General features: G+C 40.1%; 1 protein-coding gene across 2 annotated transcripts; it reads left to right on the forward strand.

Annotated features, from left to right (window-relative positions):
* Positions 1-361: 361 nt before the first annotated feature.
* GATM (glycine amidinotransferase) lies at positions 362-15,970 on the forward strand. Of its 2 annotated transcripts, none has more exons than XM_030016142.1 (9): positions 362-490; positions 951-1,169; positions 6,711-6,906; positions 8,132-8,322; positions 9,645-9,782; positions 10,066-10,230; positions 12,707-12,770; positions 12,872-12,988; positions 14,944-15,970. In XM_030016142.1, the coding sequence occupies exons 1-9, from the start codon at positions 422-424 to the stop codon at positions 15,054-15,056; spliced, it is 1,272 nt and encodes a 423-aa protein (XP_029872002.1). In that variant the 5' UTR covers positions 362-421; the 3' UTR covers positions 15,057-15,970. The 2 variants fall into 2 exon arrangements, with proteins under 2 accessions (XP_029872002.1, XP_040979864.1); XM_041123930.1 differs by lacking the exon at positions 14,944-15,970 and adding an exon at positions 14,224-14,926.
* The last annotated feature ends 2,951 nt before the right edge of the window (positions 15,971-18,921 follow it).

The following is an 18,921-nucleotide window of genomic DNA, read 5'->3' on the forward strand; positions in this document are numbered from 1 at the left end:
TCGAAAGAAGCCGTCAGTCAGCTTTGCAGGAGATTGCCTCACGCAGCTAGGCTGCGCCGCCCAGGGCCTGGGTCTGGGGCTCCATCGCTCCAGCTGCTCTTTCATCCCGGCTGGCGGGCAGCGCCGGCCGATCCCTGAACCGTGAGCGGGGGGGCGAGGGTGGTGCGCGCCGCCGTGCGGGCCCTTCCCGCCGGGGCCCCGCCGCCGCCCGGCTGCGGCTGTGGAGGGGCGGGGGGGCGGCTGCCGCCCCCAGCATGGGCTCCGCGCCCCCTCAGCCGATGGGCGGTGCGGGGGGCGTGGCGGGCCGCTATAAAGGCTGCGGGGCGGGCAGCGGGCGCTAGTCGCGCTGCCGGCGGGAGCGGGAGCGGGAGGAGGAGCGGGAGCGGGAGCGGCGCGGAGCTGCCCTGCCCTGCCAGCAGAAATGCTGCGAGTGCGGTGCTTGCGCGGGGGCAGCCGGGGAGCCGAAGCGGCGCATTACATCGGCTCGCGGGTTGGTGCCGCGCTGATCCGCCGCCGGGCTCGGGGGGCTGGGGCTGCCGATGCTCCCTCGGGCGGCGGTCCTGCGCGGGCCCTCCGCCCCGGCGGGCGCGGCGGCGCTCCGGGCCGTGGCGAGCGGGCGCGGGGCGGCTGCAGGCTCGTTTGGCCGAGGCTCACCCGCGCGTCCTCCCAGTTCAGCAGCACAGAGTTCAGCGACTGGGGTCGCCGCTGCCGGTGCTGTGCTCCTATGCCATTACCCTTCTAAACCGCGCGTATTTTAAAAGGCAAATTGTCCTTTAAGCATCTAGTAGGCTGTGAATAAATTAGACTGGCTGGAAGAGTGTGTTTCTGTCAATGCTCCAAATAACGTGCGTTGCTTTGGGATGACAGTGTAAGGCGCTCGCGGACTGAACCGTTGCTTTTTGCCCCTTTTGTCGGGGAAACGTAATTTTTATTCTTATTTTTATTTTAAGCTTGGAAGAGTCTTTACAGGATGGGTGCAGCGATCTTTCCAGAGCACCCGGGCAGCTACAGCCTCCCAGAACTCCTGTGCTGCTGATGACAACAAGGCTGCTAGCCCTGTGCCTAAAGACTGTCTTGTTTGCTCATACAATGAATGGGACCCACTGGAAGAGGTCATTGTGGGAAGAGCTGAAAATGCTTGTGTCCCACCTTTTTCTGTGGAGGTTAAGGTAAACAATAAAAAACCAACCTTAAATAGGAAATAACGTGGTTTTTCTATATACAATTTGCTTAAGCTTTACAGTGCACAAGGTGTGGTGTTTACTCTTGAGGATTCTTTTTTTCAAAGTAGTTGTTTACATCTGTGAAACTTGACAGCATAGCCGTGTTGGTGGGGGATATGCTTTTTCTTTGCACTTTCAACTGAATTAGCTGTCTTAACAGAAGTCAGTAGTAGAGAGAATCTCTAGTATGTGCAGTCTGCTCTAGTAATATTGCCCTGATGCTATCAAAGTACATACTCTAGCTTTTGAGATAGTTGGTAGGACTGATGAAAGCTTAACTGGGCTCAAAACTAAGTCGGGTTACCACTTGAAAAAAAGTGTAGTTTTCTACTTAATAGTCTGAGAAAGATTGAGTTCTATAGCTGTAGACTAGCAGGATCGTTCTGTGTAAATAGCTCTTAAATAGCTCACTGCAACTCTTACGTTGCATACATACTCTTCTGTTTTTCAGGGCTTTTCTGTGCCTAAAGCTACAACAGCAACCTAAATAAATCCACATTTCTTTGTTCTCTGAAATGTTGTATTTTAGAACAGGAACACTCAAACAATGGGCTTGCTCCAGATTTTTATTGTGTACTTTACCTGGACTTGAAAGTTGCTAAGTATGTGTTGTTTCCTGCAGTTGTGGGGATGATCTTGAATTGTTTTCTTCTGGTGTCACAGTACAGTACTACCTCCAAGGCAGCATGTAATCCATGGTTATCACAGCAAAATGAGCTGGCACACTACTTCTGCTGAAGAGACCTTAGTAAAAATTTTAAAGGGTATTGTGACAAAGTTGACCAGAAGACCTCAGTTAAAAAAAGAAAGGGAATTCTTCTGATCTGACATTGAAGGAATGGCAAAGATACTGAAAATATGTTTAAAGTGCTGGAAATAGTAGTTTAGAGGAAGCTTGGGATGTACTTGTGGAGACTTCTCTTCTCCTAGCCCCTTTTACATTGGTATATTTTTCTTTAGAATCTGGGCAAAAGTGATTGGAGGAGTGTGAATGAATTACTGCAGCTTGGTAGCTCTAATCCCCAGACTGAAGAGTAATCATCTGATTTACTTTGGGACATTTGAGATGATATCTTGGCCCCAGTGAGTGCAATGAAAACTACCACTGACTTCATTATGACTTGTATTTACTCCTTGAAAGCTGAAGCTCAGTTACCAATGTCTCGAATCCTGTTTCAGACACTCCAAAGATATTCTAGCAGCTTCAGAAAAAGCAGCAAATGAGGACTGGCATTTCTAATATACAAGTGTATGTATGTTCATTTATGTACTTAAAACTGCCATAATGAATATAGAGAAAGAGTAAGGAAAAAAACATGTTTAACTTTTTTTACATTTTAACATTAAATGAGGCAAAAATCTGTTCTCAAGTAGTGGCCAAGGCCTTGCTTTAATGTCAGAAAAAATACTATTTGAAATATCTAACTTGCTGAAGTGTGACATGCTATACAGCTAGCCTGGTTCTACTGCGTATTGAGGCATAACTAATCAAATGAGGTCAGAACTTCACTTTGTGTTACATACAATATCAAAAACTCAATGAGGAATGCCGAACCATAGGATTACCTCTGCAATTCAAATATGTACAACTTGGGGTTAAAGCAAGCTTTAGCTTTGCTTTATGTAAACTGCCAAGTCTAAAGGATACATTGGCCACAACAGGTAATAGTAATAGAGCGTGCCAGCTGAGATGTAGTTTCCTCTAGTTTTCTCTGATTTTGTCTTAAATTGTGCTGTAGAAACTGCAACAGTAACTTTGCTTGGGGGCATTGCTGAATAATCCAAACAGTAGTCCAAATCCTACCTTGCCAATACTGAAAGATATTAATAGATTCAGTTATTGTTCAAATCTCTATGTGGCTGAAAGGTAAGGCATGTATGTGTGTGTTGCTCCAGTGTAATAGAGTAGGCAGAAATCCCTGGTACTGTCCCTGTAAGTAGCGATACTGGGGTTGATGTGTATCATGTGCCTTCTGCCAAATATGAATGAGGTCGTTGGTTATAAAAACTGCAGTTTAAAACTAGCGAATTTGAGTTGTATAAGGAAAAACTGAGGCTTTAGACCTGAGATGTTTTAAAAAACACAAATTATAACAGTTTGGTAAATACTTGCTTTGAGGTACTTGTAAATTGTGTTTTAAGATTGTATGCATTTTTATTTACAAAACATTTAAGTGCAGGAAGTATGGCTGCAGTCAGCAAGCACTCTTGTGCTTTGAGATGTGGGTTTGGTATACACAAGTCTTTTTGCTGTGATGTGGGAATGATGTGCTTGGTGTAAGAAGGAGGAGGAATGAATTGAATAGGGAGACTTACATATCTGATGAATATTAATGAGCTGACACTTTATTGCATATCCTTTTGGGAGCTTGAAATGGGCTATGTAGGTTTTGTAGGGGTAAATACACTACCAGGAAACATGGGAAATCTTAACTAGGATGTTAGCAACTACATTAATTAGGAAGATGTCCTTTTTTGAACTAGCACTTTGGTCAAAAATCTCAGTTCAGATGTATTCTTTTGTAGCAGTTGACACTTAGTCAAACAGTTGAGCTTTATAGCTTTGTACTCTGCAATGTTTGTCAGTATATTTTGTGAATAATAATGCATTTTTTGTGAAGAGGTGTTATTACCACAGATCATTATATCTGGGGAGGGGGTGTGTTTACTACTGATTTAGGCAAAAAGCATTTTGAGTTGAATTTCTGTTTTAATGTACTAAATTTAATAACTGTCATTACTAGCTTGAAGGTACATCTCGAGAGCCTTAACATTGATAATTATTTTCCACAACAAATATTTAAAACATATAGCAACTATAGGGAGTAATTCTGCTGTTTCTTAAAGACAATCTTTTTCTTACAGCACATTCTTGTATTTCTTTCTGAAAAGAAAGTTTTTCTGAAGTGCTGATACAGTTTCTCAGGTACTCTCAGACAGGAGGTTATAAGGTGCATTGAGAAGATTATTTAAAGCTCTTTTCTGTGTCCTGGCCATAGTGCTTTTTGAACAGCCTGAAGTGAGTTGTATGTGTATGATCAAAGGGGCCTGAAATCTCAACCCTGAATTGGTATGTAATAGATGTCCCAGTCATATACCCTTTTCCCAGTTATTTAGAAGGTAGGGAATATGAGTGTTGTTATGGTGTTAACCCCTACTGTGTTGTAACTTTAAGATTATGCCATTGTATTAGTGTAATGCAAGTGTCATTTCTCAGGTTTGAAAAAGAGCAGTACTAGAAGACACCTGGTGAAGAGGGGAGCTGCACCTCTTAGGACTTAATGATATTCAAATACATCACTGGTGGCTCTGAAGATTACTAGCTTTGCTCCTCAGGACAAATTTGTCTCATTAGCAGAACAGGTTTCCATAGGAATGCTAGGCACTTCATGATCTGCATGTGAGTTCTGAACAGCTGGCAAGGCTCAGGTGATCAAATTTCCCAAGACCTCACTTACAGAAAAAGAATAAATTCCTTCAGGAAGGATGGGAGGAAGCTTCAGTACTGGGGGAGCAAGATGGCCATGCTGAGACCTTTGCCTGGTCTGTCTATATAAATGTTAAGGATGTCTAAAAGGTTGAACTTTCTCTTCCTTCTGTCTTACCTCTCTAGCATGAGGGCAAATATCCAGAAATAGTGGAGTGGATAGCCTGGATTGTTAGAGGAGATCAGGCATGCCTTCAGATGAATGCCCTTGCCTGCTTGGGGCTCACTGACAGTACTAGCAGAAAAGGAACATCATTGCATTGTTTTTGTCTTGAACATTGCTTTCTGGAAGGTAGTCAGGACTGCAGCATCAGGACATAACCTCATGTTTGGAAGGGCAGGTTCTCCTTCATCCCATTGCTGTCACTTGTGCTACCTGAATGAGCAAGACTCTGTTTGGTAGAAGGAAGGCCTGACTGCTTGCTCACCTGTTCCTGACCCCTTCTGCTGTCGTTCCAGAAGCGCTCCATATGCACTTGTTCCTCTGTCATCTTAGTGTTAGCAGAGACACATCAAAACTGCTGGTTTCACATCTTATAAATCTGAATGAAGTACTTTTAAAGATACACTGAACTGAAGCAGCATAATTTGTTTGATTATATGTCTGGATTTTCTTAACCATGAGAACTAGGACATTCTTTTGAATTAGTTTTTAATTCAAGAAGACTATCACAAGATTTCAGGAGCAGAGGATTTAGGCCTGTAAATGTTGTACTTGCTGTAATCCAACCCTGACAGATGAATTCAGTATCTCTTGCATTTTCTAGACTGCTGCTGTACCTGAAGTATGGCCCCTTCTAGCCAACAAGGCATGTTACCTGTACTTGGGATGGCTTTAGAATTCCTGATGTCACCACTGTGACAGTACTGAAGTGAGGTTTTAACAAGGTGACTACAGATGTATGCTTTTTGGAGATGAGCTCAAGGTTGTTTTCATTTAAAAACATGTCTGCTAGCCTTATTAAACAGCAGAGTCTGTAGTGTTTGCTGTGTTTGGTGTGTGTTCGTACAGGTCTAGAGTAATAAGGACCAAATCTTTCATGGCCACTTGGCAATACTAGCCACTAAATGCTAACTGAAGTGTAATGTAGTTTCTTGGTTTTCATCTGTGGTTTGATAAATAATGAGGGTTTCTGTAGCGCCATGGCTAAAGAGGGGAAGAGACTTCTAGAAATATTTATTACATTATTTATAATAGTATTTCCATCAGTAGAAACAAGTAATATAAGCTACTGATCCATCTATATCCAAAAACATGAGGAAATGAAATATCCTGAAAATCCCATCTAAAAGTCACACTAAACTTGCAAGTGGGAGTGAAATGTGTACTTACTTCTCCACATTCCAGAATGGCTTTTCCTTTTTTCCTGCTGTTCCTTAGAGGACTTCTTTCTTGGGCATCATGCCACATGTGTGGTCTGTTAGCAGTACTGAAGCTATCTGCTAGTTCAATGAGCCTGCTTAGCACGTATAGCTGAAACTTAACTTTGTTACTGTGTGTAAGTATTTGTGAAGACAACAGCCATTCACAACTAGTCTAACACCTGCACTTATGTAAGTTTAATGGCTGGACACATGCACATCATAAAACGTCTGAGTGAAGCCTTGCCAATGGTGTTTATAAATAGAAGTAGTAAAGACAAAAAATAAAGACAGTAGAGTGCTACCAGGAGAGGGATTCTCAACCAGGAATAATTGAGCATTTATCTGAAGCATTGATGCTTCTCCCTTCCTTTCCTCCCTTCCTTCCCCCCTGTCCCTTTATTTTAGAAGAATCAGCAGGACATTAACAATTCTTAGCAACTCTTCAAAATATTGCAGGAATCAAATATAAGGTGCACTACGACATGTTAGGGTCATAACACATACAGAACAATGGGAAGTTAGTGAAAGAAGAACAAGAAACTTTCAACATTAAGAACTGTGTCTTATGCATCTATCTCACTCTACCAAAATAACTGATGCTTATCCTTTGTCACTTACCTGTCCTTTTGTTTTAGGCCAACACATATGAAAAGTATTGGGGGTTTTATCAGAAATTTGGAGGCCAGAGCTTCCCCAAAGACCATTTAAAAAAAGCTATGGCTGAAATTGAAGAGATGTGCAATATTTTGAAAAGAGAAGGTGTAATTGTCAAGAGGCCTGATCCAATTGACTGGTCTGTGAAGTATAAAACACCTGATTTTGAGTCTACAGGTAAATGTTCTTCCATTGTTTAAGGCCTTGTCTGTTTAGCTCTTGTCTGAGACAAATTGGGTGTCACCTAGTCTACCTTCTTGCTTGGAGCAGGATTATTGCCAGTGCTAGATGAGGTCAGTGATGGCTTTGTGTAGCTATGACTTGGAAAATCTCCAGGGATGGAGATTTTGTCACCTGGTTTGCTGACTTGTTTCAGTGCTGCATGGATTTCCTAATGAAAGATGTTTTCCTAATACCTAACCTGAACTTCCCACACCAGCATCTGTTGCCAGGTTTCCTTGCTATGTTGTTGCTGCCACTACCAAGAAGTATTCATCTGTCCTGTTTAATGGCCCTGAAAGTGGCTGTAGGCTTAGTGCTTCGTCCCGTACTTGTCACGTGAAATAAGCCGAGGTCCCCCCACTTCTCCCAGGTCATGTGCTGTAAGGCGCCCCTGACTGGCTTGATAGCCCTTTGTTGGATCCTAGAGTTGGATCCCTCTTAAACTATGGAGGCCAAAACTGGAAACAGTTTTCCACGAGAATCCTCACTAGTGTCAAGGAAATTTTAATGGCTTTTTAACTCCTGGCCACCTTCCTCCTTGTATAGCAACATATGGCTTTGGTTATTTGCAGTGACAGCACAGTGGCTCATACTCAGCTTTGCATCAAGTGTAGTCTCCAGGCTCCTTTCAAGTCAAATCTGTTCTTAAGTTGTTCTAGTGGAATTCAAATTCATTAGGGAACAGATAATGTTAATGGAAAATCTCATGGCACTACTTCCTGCACTAGTTCTGTGTTCCATCAAATTCCTCTGTAGCAAAAAGTCCTACTACTTTTTAAAAGGGTGGCATATAAAGAAATGAGGTCCACTTGGAAAACTTGCTACCCATCATCATGTTTTCAAGTTGTCTGAGTAAATCATAAACATTTGTCTAGTTAATTTCCATTAACCAAATTATGAAGTGGACACTTGTAGATTGTGGATGGCTTTCATCTGGCCATGAACTTGTTATGAGTGAGGCTTTGTAGCAGAAGTTGCATGTATTTTGAACAAAAAAATGTCACTTTGAAAACTTACTGAAGAATGTAAGGACCTCAAATTACGCACCGGTTTCCTGACTTTGCTAAAGATGCTTTCTGCCATCCTTTTGGATGGTAAAAAGGAGGGTGAAAAGTTAATAAGCTGAAAAAGCTGAGAAAAGCATATTTGTCTCATAGGGTAATGGCCTTTTTCCTTTCAGGGATGTATGCTGCCATGCCAAGAGACATCCTGTTGGTGGTGGGAAACGAAATTATTGAAGCGCCTATGGCTTGGCGTGCTCGGTTCTTTGAGTACAGAGCATATAGACGAATAATCAAAGAATATTTCAACTGTGGTGCTAAGTGGACAACTGCCCCCAAACCCACAATGGCAGATGAACTCTATGATCAGGTATTGTTCTCATTTTGCTTCAGAACTTCAGTTCCGTTTATACAGAGTTTTGTTGATAGTTTCAACCTGATATTTAGGTTTCAAAACTGGGGGGGTGGCAACAACAACAAAACAACTCTGGGAAATTTGTGGTTTTTCTAATGTACACAAATATTCTGTGGCCTTTCCAGCTGAAACAGAGTGTGTGCAATTAGGGAATAAGAAACAGGAAGTTGTGTCTATTGAATTCAAGTCTGCTTTGAATTGTTTTGATTACTGGCTGTAACTTAGCATTACTAAAGAGGAAGGAATTCTAGAAAGACATCACAAAGATTACTTTAAAGAATTAAGATTCCCTGAGAATGTCCGTATGTCCTAAGTGTATCAGGAAAGTGGGAAAGAAAATATATTTTGTCACAGGAAAAAACCTGTCATAATCTTTGTTTTGCATGATGATTAGTATTTTGAAAGTTACATAAAAGAAATAGTGGAGGATCTAAACTGTGAGTATTTACCTTCCAAATATTTAAGTGAGTATTTTCTTAATTTTTTTTTCTTTTGTAATAATTTTGACTTGGACAATTTTGATAGTTTTCTATAGGCCCCCAAATGCATTAGGACCTTGGTAAGGGCATCCACAATAAGTGCAGTAAAACTAGTTGTGGAGTGATTATAACTTTCTGGCAACAGTGACATCTTATCAATGATGCAAAGAAGTCTTTGTTAAACAAAATTACCTTAATCTGTCAGTACTGGAAAATTTCCAGAGCCTGGTCTAAAGCATAGAAACTACTTATCCAGGAGTAGGGTTTCTGTGCTGTTCTTCACACCTCATTTGTTCTTAATCGCATTGTTTCATTCTAAAATCTATTTAAATTTCTGAAGATCTACCTTCTAGTTTGAAGTACTGCTCCATTCTAAAATGTGGAAAAAAAGTAGGGAGTCTACCTTTGTTAGGAAATAGCTTCCATACCAGTATTTCTGTCACTGTGCAGTGATTTGTTGGATAGTTAAACTCCCCTGGTAATGAATACTTTTGATCCAGAAGCCAGAATATTATAAAGACATTGGCTCTGAAGAGCAATTAACTTCTCTGTATAACTGTTGTTGTTTCTCTCATCACCTGTTCTTGAATGTACTTAAAACCTTTTACTTAAACTTCTACATTTATGCTTTCTTTTTTTATTCTAGTAACAAGGAAACCAAACCACTTCCAAGGAACATAATAGCTATCAATATAAACATATTTTCTTAATTTCAAAATACTCTACAGTAGCAAATAGTTTGAAAACTTTCCCTTACCATCTCCAACCTAAAGTTGTTGTTCCTTTTTCTATAACTAGGATTATCCAATCCACTCTGTTGAAGACAGGCATAAACTGGCAGCTCAGGGAAAATTTGTAACTACTGAATTTGAGCCATGCTTTGATGCCGCTGACTTCATTAGAGCTGGAAGAGATATCTTTGTACAAAGGAGCCAGGTAAACAAAGATATCTTCCAACAGTTTTGGTATCTACCTTAGTGATTGATACTTGTATTTATGTCTTTTTAAATCCCTGACCAGCATTAAAATAAGAGTGTTGACAAAAGAAGTTGCTATTCGTAGAATTTGTCTGATATACAGGATGAGACTGTCTTACAGCTAAGGGGTTAACTAGAGGCACAAACTTATATTATTTTGGCTTTAAATATTTGTTTAAATAAAACCTTAGACTAAGTTTGGATACAGTTTCTAGCCTAGTGAAACTTTGTTCTGTTTTCAGGTTACAAATTACATGGGTATTGAATGGATGACGCGGCATCTTGCACCAGACTATAGAGTGCATGTAATATCGTTTAAGGATCCTAACCCTATGCACATTGATGCCACTTTTAATATCATTGGTCCTGGTCTTGTGCTCTCTAACCCAGACCGTCCCTGCCATCAGGTAAGAGTGTAGCAGAGGGGAAAGTGTTTTGTGTTTAAAAATTACTCAGCTGGATTAGGTTCCTGCTGCATAATTGCTAATACACAAGTTTCTTTTGTATACACTTGAATAATGTTAAGTTATTGAATTTAAATAGCACTCAGACAGTTGTTCAGAAACTTATAGTTGTATTTGCATCTTGACTCTGGAACTTTCTCAGCAGTGCAATGACCATTGTTTTCCCCCAGTTTTCTGCTACTGCTCTTTGTGCTCTCTTACTGTAAGGTTAGGCAGATGTGTTGTGTTTCTTCCTATATACATGGTTTAAATATGATGGAAGTGATCTATTTTGTAATAATGTAGTATCAAAGCAAGTATTTAGGGTATACTACTTCTCTGAACACTTCCACTACTTAAATATATTAATTGTATCCATGGAGAAATTGAGGGTTTTCTGCTGCTCAGATGTGTAATCCCCTGTCGTGGTTTAACCCCAGCCAGCAACTAAACACCACGCAGCCGCTCACTCACTCCCCTCCCACCCAGCGGGATGGGGGAGAAAATCAGGAAAAGAAGTAAAACTTGTGGGTTGAGATAAGAACAGTTTAATAGAACAGAAAAGAAGAAACTAATAATGATAACAATAACACTAATAAAACGACAACAGAAGTAATAAAAGGATTGGAATGTACAAATGATGCACAGTGCAATTGCTCACCACCCGCTGACCAACACCCAGCTAGTCCCCGAGTGGCGATTCCCCGCCCCCACTCCCCAGTTCCTATACTAGATGGGACGTCCCATGGTATGGAATACCCCGTTGGCCAGTTTGGGTCAGGTGCCCTGGCTGTGTCCTGTGCCAACTTCTTGTGCCCCTCCAGCTTTCTCGCTGGCTGGGCATGAGAAGCTGAAAAATCCTTGACATTAGACTAAACACTACTTAGCAACAACTGAAAACATCGGTGTGTTATCAACATTCTTCTCATACTGAACTCAAAACATAGCACTGTGCCAGCCACTAGGAAGACAATTAACTCTATCCCAGCTGAAACCAGGACATCCCCCTTTGTATTCCTATTTTGGAAGCCTCTTCTTTGGTATTGTTAACTCTACCAATGGCAGGAGGATGGTAATTGCTCAGGCATTCAGCTTTGAATAACCGAGGGAGAAATACTTTTTGAATAGTAGGAAAGGAGAGACATGGTTCAGTATGTAAAACTACTACTTCACTCTGAGAAAAAGCTAGTATGGCTAAACAGTGCAATCAGATCAGAAAGCCTTCCAGAAAGTAAGAGCTCATCTCTGTTGGACATGTTACCTGTACTGTCAGTGCTTGAGGCTTTTTGTGAGGATGCCCGTGACTTCAGAAGCTGTACAACCACCTGGGAATAGTTGAGCTGATACTGAATCAGTGGGATAGAGCTGTGTGCAGCAGAGATTATGGAACCCTGTGCACAGCATAGCTGTTAGAGGCAATATTAGTCTCTTCTCAGCAAGTGGCTTCAATGCAAATGGTCCCATTGAATTACTACCTCTTGTAATATCCATTATGAGAATATAATTTTTGGAACAGACATAGTCTTTTCCTCCCCTTTTCCCTGCCCCTGTTTTTCATAATCTTAGTTGCAAGAGGAGCCTCTTGGTCTCCTTGTGTTAAAGCCATGTGCTGGGACTTTTTTCATGGAAAACTGCTGTCTGTGTAGATAGAAAAGATATATGCAGCTTGCTTTCAGAAAAACTGATTTGGCAGTTCTGGATTACTGTGAAATGGCGGGGGGGGGGGGGGAGCGCGGGTGAAAGGGGGCTTTTCTTTAAAATCCTGGCAGGTCAGGGTGGTTATTTCAGAATCGGAGCTCCATCTCGTGGTAACACTTGAATAAAGAGCTCTTCTAAGTGTTCAGACGAAATTGAAAAGTCAGTTCTCCTTAGCCAAATTATCCTCCTTATTTTTAATTTAATTGTGTAATTCTTAGAGACACAAAGTATTCCCTAGGATGCCTATATTTTGTTCCATTTGTTAAATAAGCTGCTTATTAAGTTTCTTATGAAGCATGATGCCAATGTAAATTTATGTGGTATTTCTGGTGTTTTTTTTTTCTATAAATGGCAGTGTAATTCATATCAATGGTTTTTACAGTCATATGGGAAGAAATAATACCAAAAATAAAGAATTTAATTCTTTTGTGTTGTTGCTAATATCTTTACTTCACGGGCTCCAAACTGCATCTGTTACCTTTTGTGTTTAACATATCTTAGTATATCTAACAGATATAAAAGCAGTAGAAGAAAAATGCTAGCGGTATCCAAAGTTTGAAAAGGCTTTAAAAAAAATGCTTGTATGAAAACTGGGATGGTTTTTAGAGGGCAAGAGTAGTGAACAGTGGGAAGGGCATGTCATATACATTGAAGTAGCCTGAGAAAATGTGGAATAGGTTGGAGTACATAGTGTGATACTTTAAGAACCCTGTTTTAGAATCTAATTAAATTGCTCCTGCAGATTGACCTCTTCAAGAAAGCAGGCTGGACCGTGATTCGCCCCCCTGTGCCACTCATCCCGGATGGTATATTCACTCTTTCTTTTCTAAGAATTCCAAGAGTATTCTTAAGAGTATTAATATGGGGCAACATTGGTACAGTAGAAGGTTTATTCTCATGTGTTTAGATCACCCACTGTGGATGTCTTCTAAATGGCTCTCCATGAATGTCCTAATGCTGGATGAGAAACGTGTGATGGTGGACACCAATGAGACATCAATTCAGAAGATGTTTGAAAATCTGGGTATGTCCTAACATATTTCAACATACACTTAAAATTAAATGATCGTGATACCAGCTATGCACATCAGGATGAATGGAGGTTTCGCTTAAAGTAGTCAAAGCAGTCAGCACTGGAAAAGGTACTCAAACAATTGGATTAGCAAGTAAGACTCATTCAGTGATTTCTCTCCTGGATATGTCAGTCATATGAATGCATCTTACAGCTTGTACCCCCTACAGCTTGCAGCAAATAAAGGTATGAGTAGCAATTAAAGTTACAGTGAGCATGCTTTTGAATGAGCTTTTTTAATATAAAACTGTCTGTTCAATTTGGAGGTCAAAATCTGTCTTGGAGAGGTTGAGTGTGCCTATTGCTGAGTGATGTAGAGCTGGCTATCCCTCATTGCCAAAATGCTTTCAGATTTTTCTAGTTTCTAACTCATAGTACTTTAAACTGTCAAATTAAGACCACTTAATACAGGTATTTCTGCTCATTTATGGAGAATTTCAGTCCTGTGAGATGTAACCTCATGGTAGAGTGAAATTCCTTCAGAAACGCGGTGGCAGGAGAACTGTAATTGAATATAAAAGCTGAAATTCTTATTATGTACAGCTCGCTGTGAAGGCAAATAATATAGGCTTAATCTGAACTCATGCCGTTAATCCAACTGCTTCCATCATGCTGGGAGGGAAAGATGTAGGTAGATCTACTTGTGGTTTATAGTTGGTTAGTAGGAGGGTAGCCAGATTGCTTGGTGCTACAGCCAGCTGACTGTTGCTGCAGGATAAGTACATGGTGATGCAAAAGTTGATAGGGTAGAAAGAAGACTGGTGGGTAGATGAGTAGTCAAGGGAAGTGAGGGATCATTGTACTGTAGAGTAAAAATACTCCCCAGCAGCAGAAGAACCCTTTAAAGGGAGAAAAATAATGGGAAGGAGAGAATGATCCAAAGGTGTGGAAGATAGCAACTGTGAACCTAGAAGAAGGGTTGGTGCCATGGATGTGAGTGCACTTCTTGAATCTTCCCTCAAATCTGAGATGATTGCAGGTGAGAACCATGCAATCTAATCTAATGCTTCAATCTGCTTTTAAAGACTGGCTATGCAACCTTCAGTGTATCACATACCTTTTCAGTCTTGGGTTGTTTTAATTCTCTGCGTGACCAAAGAGCTGAGGATTTATAAATGCTTGAAAGTACTTAAAAATTAGGCTATTAATGCTAACCATGATATATCTTTCACACTTGAACTTCATAGTCTGTGTGAGTTCCAAATAAACTCCTGTAGTCAGTAAGTTCGTAGGACTGAGATAGGTCTACTGGGAACAAAACTATTGCTGACCTAGATGATGGATTCTATTGAGCTGCTCCTGAAAGTACCGAGAAGCAAAAAGGCAATCTTAACAGAAAAGTCTTCTGATCCTAGTCTGTCTGTTGGGACTTTGTATAAGCTGAGCCACAGCTGAAACATCAGAGCTGAAAAGAAGTGAGAGGAAGCTTAACCTAGGTAATAACAGCCTCTTTCCCCTTTCAGAGAAAGAGGGACTCAGAGCTCTGTACTTTGAATGTTTCTTTTCTTGAAAGGCACTTGAAAGAGCACATTCAGTGTCTGAACCGTAAATGCTCACAGAGATTTATGTAAATGTGCCCTGGTCATATATTGTAGCAGAATTTCAGCTAATTCTTCACATACCGCAAAAACTGAATTTCTTTTTATTACTGGCACATCATAACACATCAGACACTGGCTGTGCTCCAGGGACTGTATATTCCTGAGGGTATTGCTGGAATAAGCAAGCCAGCTATGTTCCTAGCTTGTTCTCTGCCTAGAATTTGGGAAAATAAATTCTTAAATGAGTAGGAAATACTTTCCGTACTTGCATCTGATGCATATGATCTGATAAAGCATTATCGGTTCTGATCAATGCTTACCACGTGAATTTGAGATTTTAAAGTATGCAATGTATGTTTCTTACAGGCATTTCTACAATTAAAGTGAATATTCGCCATGCCAATTCATTGGGAGGTGGTTTCCATTGCTGGACATGTGATATCCGCCGCCGTGGTACCCTGCAGTCTTATTTTGACTAGTTATAAGCTAGATAGGTAGCAATGGTTCAGCTTCTAAAATAAGCATAGGAAATGAACAAATTAATGTCACTTTTGTTGAAATGACTGCATGAGCTTTAGTGCTTGATCAGTGGTGTCCTTACAGCAGTCTGGTAAACGACTTATTCTTCCATACTCTTTGCTTTCAGCAGTATAATTGAAACTACTTCCATCAGCAATACAGGTTGTCTGGCTGGCTTTTTGAAATATATCCTTCATCTGTGAAGCCTTTTCACATTGGCTTTGAATATAAAAACTTGACAAGATAGCTAAAAGGTCTTGCTAGAATAGCTTGGCCACTAATATTGGTCATCTACCTCTGTCCAATAGATTAACTAGATAGGCAGCTTGAAATGTTAAACTTGAGTAAACTTTTCTTATTCCTTTTAATCAGTCTATTGTTCTAATATATTTTTGTTTAATGAAGTTAAAATAGATGCAATGGTACAGATCTCTTATGGAACCAAGTCATTTTATAAAGTTTATCATGTTGAGCCATACAGATATTTACAGAGAATTTCCAGCATGATCTAACTTTTTAAAGACATGTTCACTTACTTGCCATGTTCTTCTACATTTTCTTCTGATGCATGTCATGCATCTGAATACTTTTTTTTATATTGCTTTTTTTGTATTGCTGAAATTGGGTTTTATTTAACTTTTACGTTGTACAGGTTTCACTCTGAATGTTTACATAACTTAAAAGCATTAAACAAAAAAACCCACCACCAACCCCTCCTCTAACCCTAAGCCTCTGACATCTTACAACCCCTTCTTCCTCCAACTGTAGCAGATATAGAAAGATGTATCAAACATGCCGGATGCTGTGAAGGAATTTGAGTATTGATTACTGAATATGTACTTTTTATGCTAATAAAGTTTTTTTTTGTTCTTGATTTGTTGCCCTTCTGAAAATGAGTAAGCATGAAATGTCTGGATGGGTATGTGTTTGTAGAATACAGGTGGAAATATAAAATACATGTTACACATTTTACAGAAAAAAATATCCACATCTTAGGTGCTTGTATAACACAGAAAACCCTTCTACTATATTGTTTATATAGTATGTTTCAGTCTTGCACAGAAGAATTACTGGTAGGGGCGAGTAACACTAATAGATGTTTCTTACCAGAATGTGGAGGGAACGTACTAAGTCAGACAATGCAGTGCAGCTTGATAGAAAAGATGTCAGGCATAACATGCTCACATATAAGCCATCTGGCCATGTTTTACCCAGAGCTGGGTAGAACTAAACAGGTTATATATCAACAATCTAGAATGCTTTAAAGGTATGCCAGACTGTATGAGCTAATGAGACAGCTGCCAGCACTTGACCATGTAGAGATGGTCCCTCTTTTCCCTTTAAAATTGAGGCTCTTTAGACAATGAAAATTCATCTGAGTCTTCCTGTAAGCGAGCTTTGCTTTCCAGTATTGACAAGGGAGCTGGATGGCTGCATCGAGGAGCATGTACAGCAGGTGACCTTTCCTGTTGTTCCGTGTGCTGTAGTGTTGAAATGATGTCTGTGTGTTTGTGCTTGGTATACGATATCACAAGGTACAGCTGAAACCATCAAAAACTCTGGCCAAATGTGGATTAGTAGCAGGACACAGGCACTCCTGATACCTCCAGGATTAAGGAGACTATATTTTCATATCATGTTATATGTGACCCCTACTTGACAGGGTCATGGTGCTTTATATGAACATTACAAATGCTCTGACTTCATCTTGGTGTACTCTTCTGAAGCAATTGTTAAGACCATCACAATTTCTTTTTTTCCCCCCTCAATGAACATGATTGACTCCCATTGATGAAAGTGCTGCATGGGCCATGACCTTAATCTTCCCTTTCTCTGGAGAACATGCTGCTGTCTGCTCTGATGTTATCAGTAATTTCTTTCTTGTTCTTCAGAGCACTAGGAGAGGAAGGATTGGTGGGGACATCTGCCTATTTATTCTAATAATGAAGGTGTAGTTCCTTCAAAAATAGGATAGGCTGGAGATTTTGACATCACAGGGAAACACTCAAGACACATTCAGCTTCAGCATTAGACTAACAGCTTAAGTGCAGTTCCCAACAAATGCTTGAACTCTAAAGTTTTTCAGTTACCACCTTTCATATGCTGTTCTGAATTATAGTGTTGAATTAAGGCATGGGTATCTAATGGTGAACATGACTGAAAAATTATAAAGAACTTTGGCTAGTTGTTTATACCCATATGGGAGAAATGCAAAAACTAAATGGCAAAAAATCCAAGAAGGACTGTAATTCACCCTTTGTGTTAAATTAATTTTTTTCAGTTTGAGGGGGAAAATGCTAGAATTCTTTTTTAGCCTTTTCTCTTTTGTATGGATTCTCACCTCTGTGATTCTCAGGCTCTGTTGCTTGTGGGCTGTTTCTTTTTGGGCATGTGATGCACTTCCATGGAACCATGTACTCTTTGAATCTACTCAACACTTACATTTTTTCCTAGGGTTTTAAGAAGGTGTAGTAATTATTACTTTGATGACAAACACATAAGCTCTAATGCTGGCACGTAGCTGTGTTTACAGCAGGCCTCTGAATTTTTTTTTTTTTCCTTCAGTTTATTTTAGGAAACTGAAATAACTAACCCAACCAAACGAAAGTAATGACTAGGAAGTTTAGGCTTCTAGTTTTACAGAAAAGCAATGTTTTTACTATGCTGTCCTGTTTAGACCATGATAAAAAATAGATTTCAAATTTTCTAATGTCATAGTTTAGCTTTAGCCTTCTTATTTGTAACACTAATTTGAAGAGCAGCTTCAAGAAATAATATCACTTTTCTTTCGTGACCAGGAATTTTGTTGTTTTACTTAGGTGAAGCTAATACACAGATAAGCGGGAACTACCCCCTTTCTGTACCTTTTGGGCAAACTGAACTGTGTTTAAAAAAATCTGGATAGAGTCTCGAAGGATCAGAATTTTTCTTTTCCATTCATAAAAGAAAATCCATTTAGAAAAGGATATTATTCAGCACCAAATTTAGGTGCCAAAACTCGGGCTTTATAAACATTTCAGCCTTTTCCCAGCTTTTTTTCTTATCCCTTATCAAATGTTCTTTTTTAATCTTAAACTGCGCACACAGTACCAAGTCTTTCAGCCTGGAAACCATCAGTATGCTTCTGAAGTTGTTTGGTTTTTTCTGCCAGTAATAAAAGTTCTTTAACTTAATTCACGGAGTTTTCGACTGGTTTGGGAATAGACTTGTCTATTAAGTCATCTCTCCTTCAACAAGGAAGGCAAGGGAGTTGTTCTGTATGAGCAGAAGCTTTCTGTTCAATTTCACTAGTAGTGTCAGAATACAGATTGGAGAGAGACACTAGCAGAAATGCACTGATGTGAAGAAGCGTTACTACTGTCATTTTGGGACAGAGGATCTGGTGGTGTGAATATTTCTGAGACCTTCTCAGACCTGACTTCTTCACTGACCTTAAATTGGTCAGTTAGCCAACCTGTTTCCCCATCAGTTAAAAGGGAACCACACTTAGGTACTCCATGAGGTATAGTGATGGTTAAACAACAAATGCCTGGAAACTGCTCCAGCCTACAAAAGTGCTAAAGACTATTTGGGAACCCTGTGGGATCCTGTGTGTGTCTCCTGCAGCACAAGACCATGGAGGACAAAGTTTGTACCTCTCCTGGAACTGCAGTATTTTCCCACCAGTGCAGGGAGTACGAGAATTTATTCACGGGTATGTTTACAAATGTCCCTGGGGTGGATATGCATGTCTGTATGACCAAATGTAAAATTACCATGTCCCACAATTTCTTCTGTCCTATCAGTGTTATTTGGAGAGATGATTGTGCTGCTATAGGAAAGAAT

The sequence above is a fragment of the Aquila chrysaetos genome, chromosome 5 (assembly GCF_900496995.4).
Source record: "Aquila chrysaetos chrysaetos chromosome 5, bAquChr1.4, whole genome shotgun sequence".
Lineage (NCBI taxonomy): Eukaryota > Metazoa > Chordata > Aves > Accipitriformes > Accipitridae > Aquila > Aquila chrysaetos.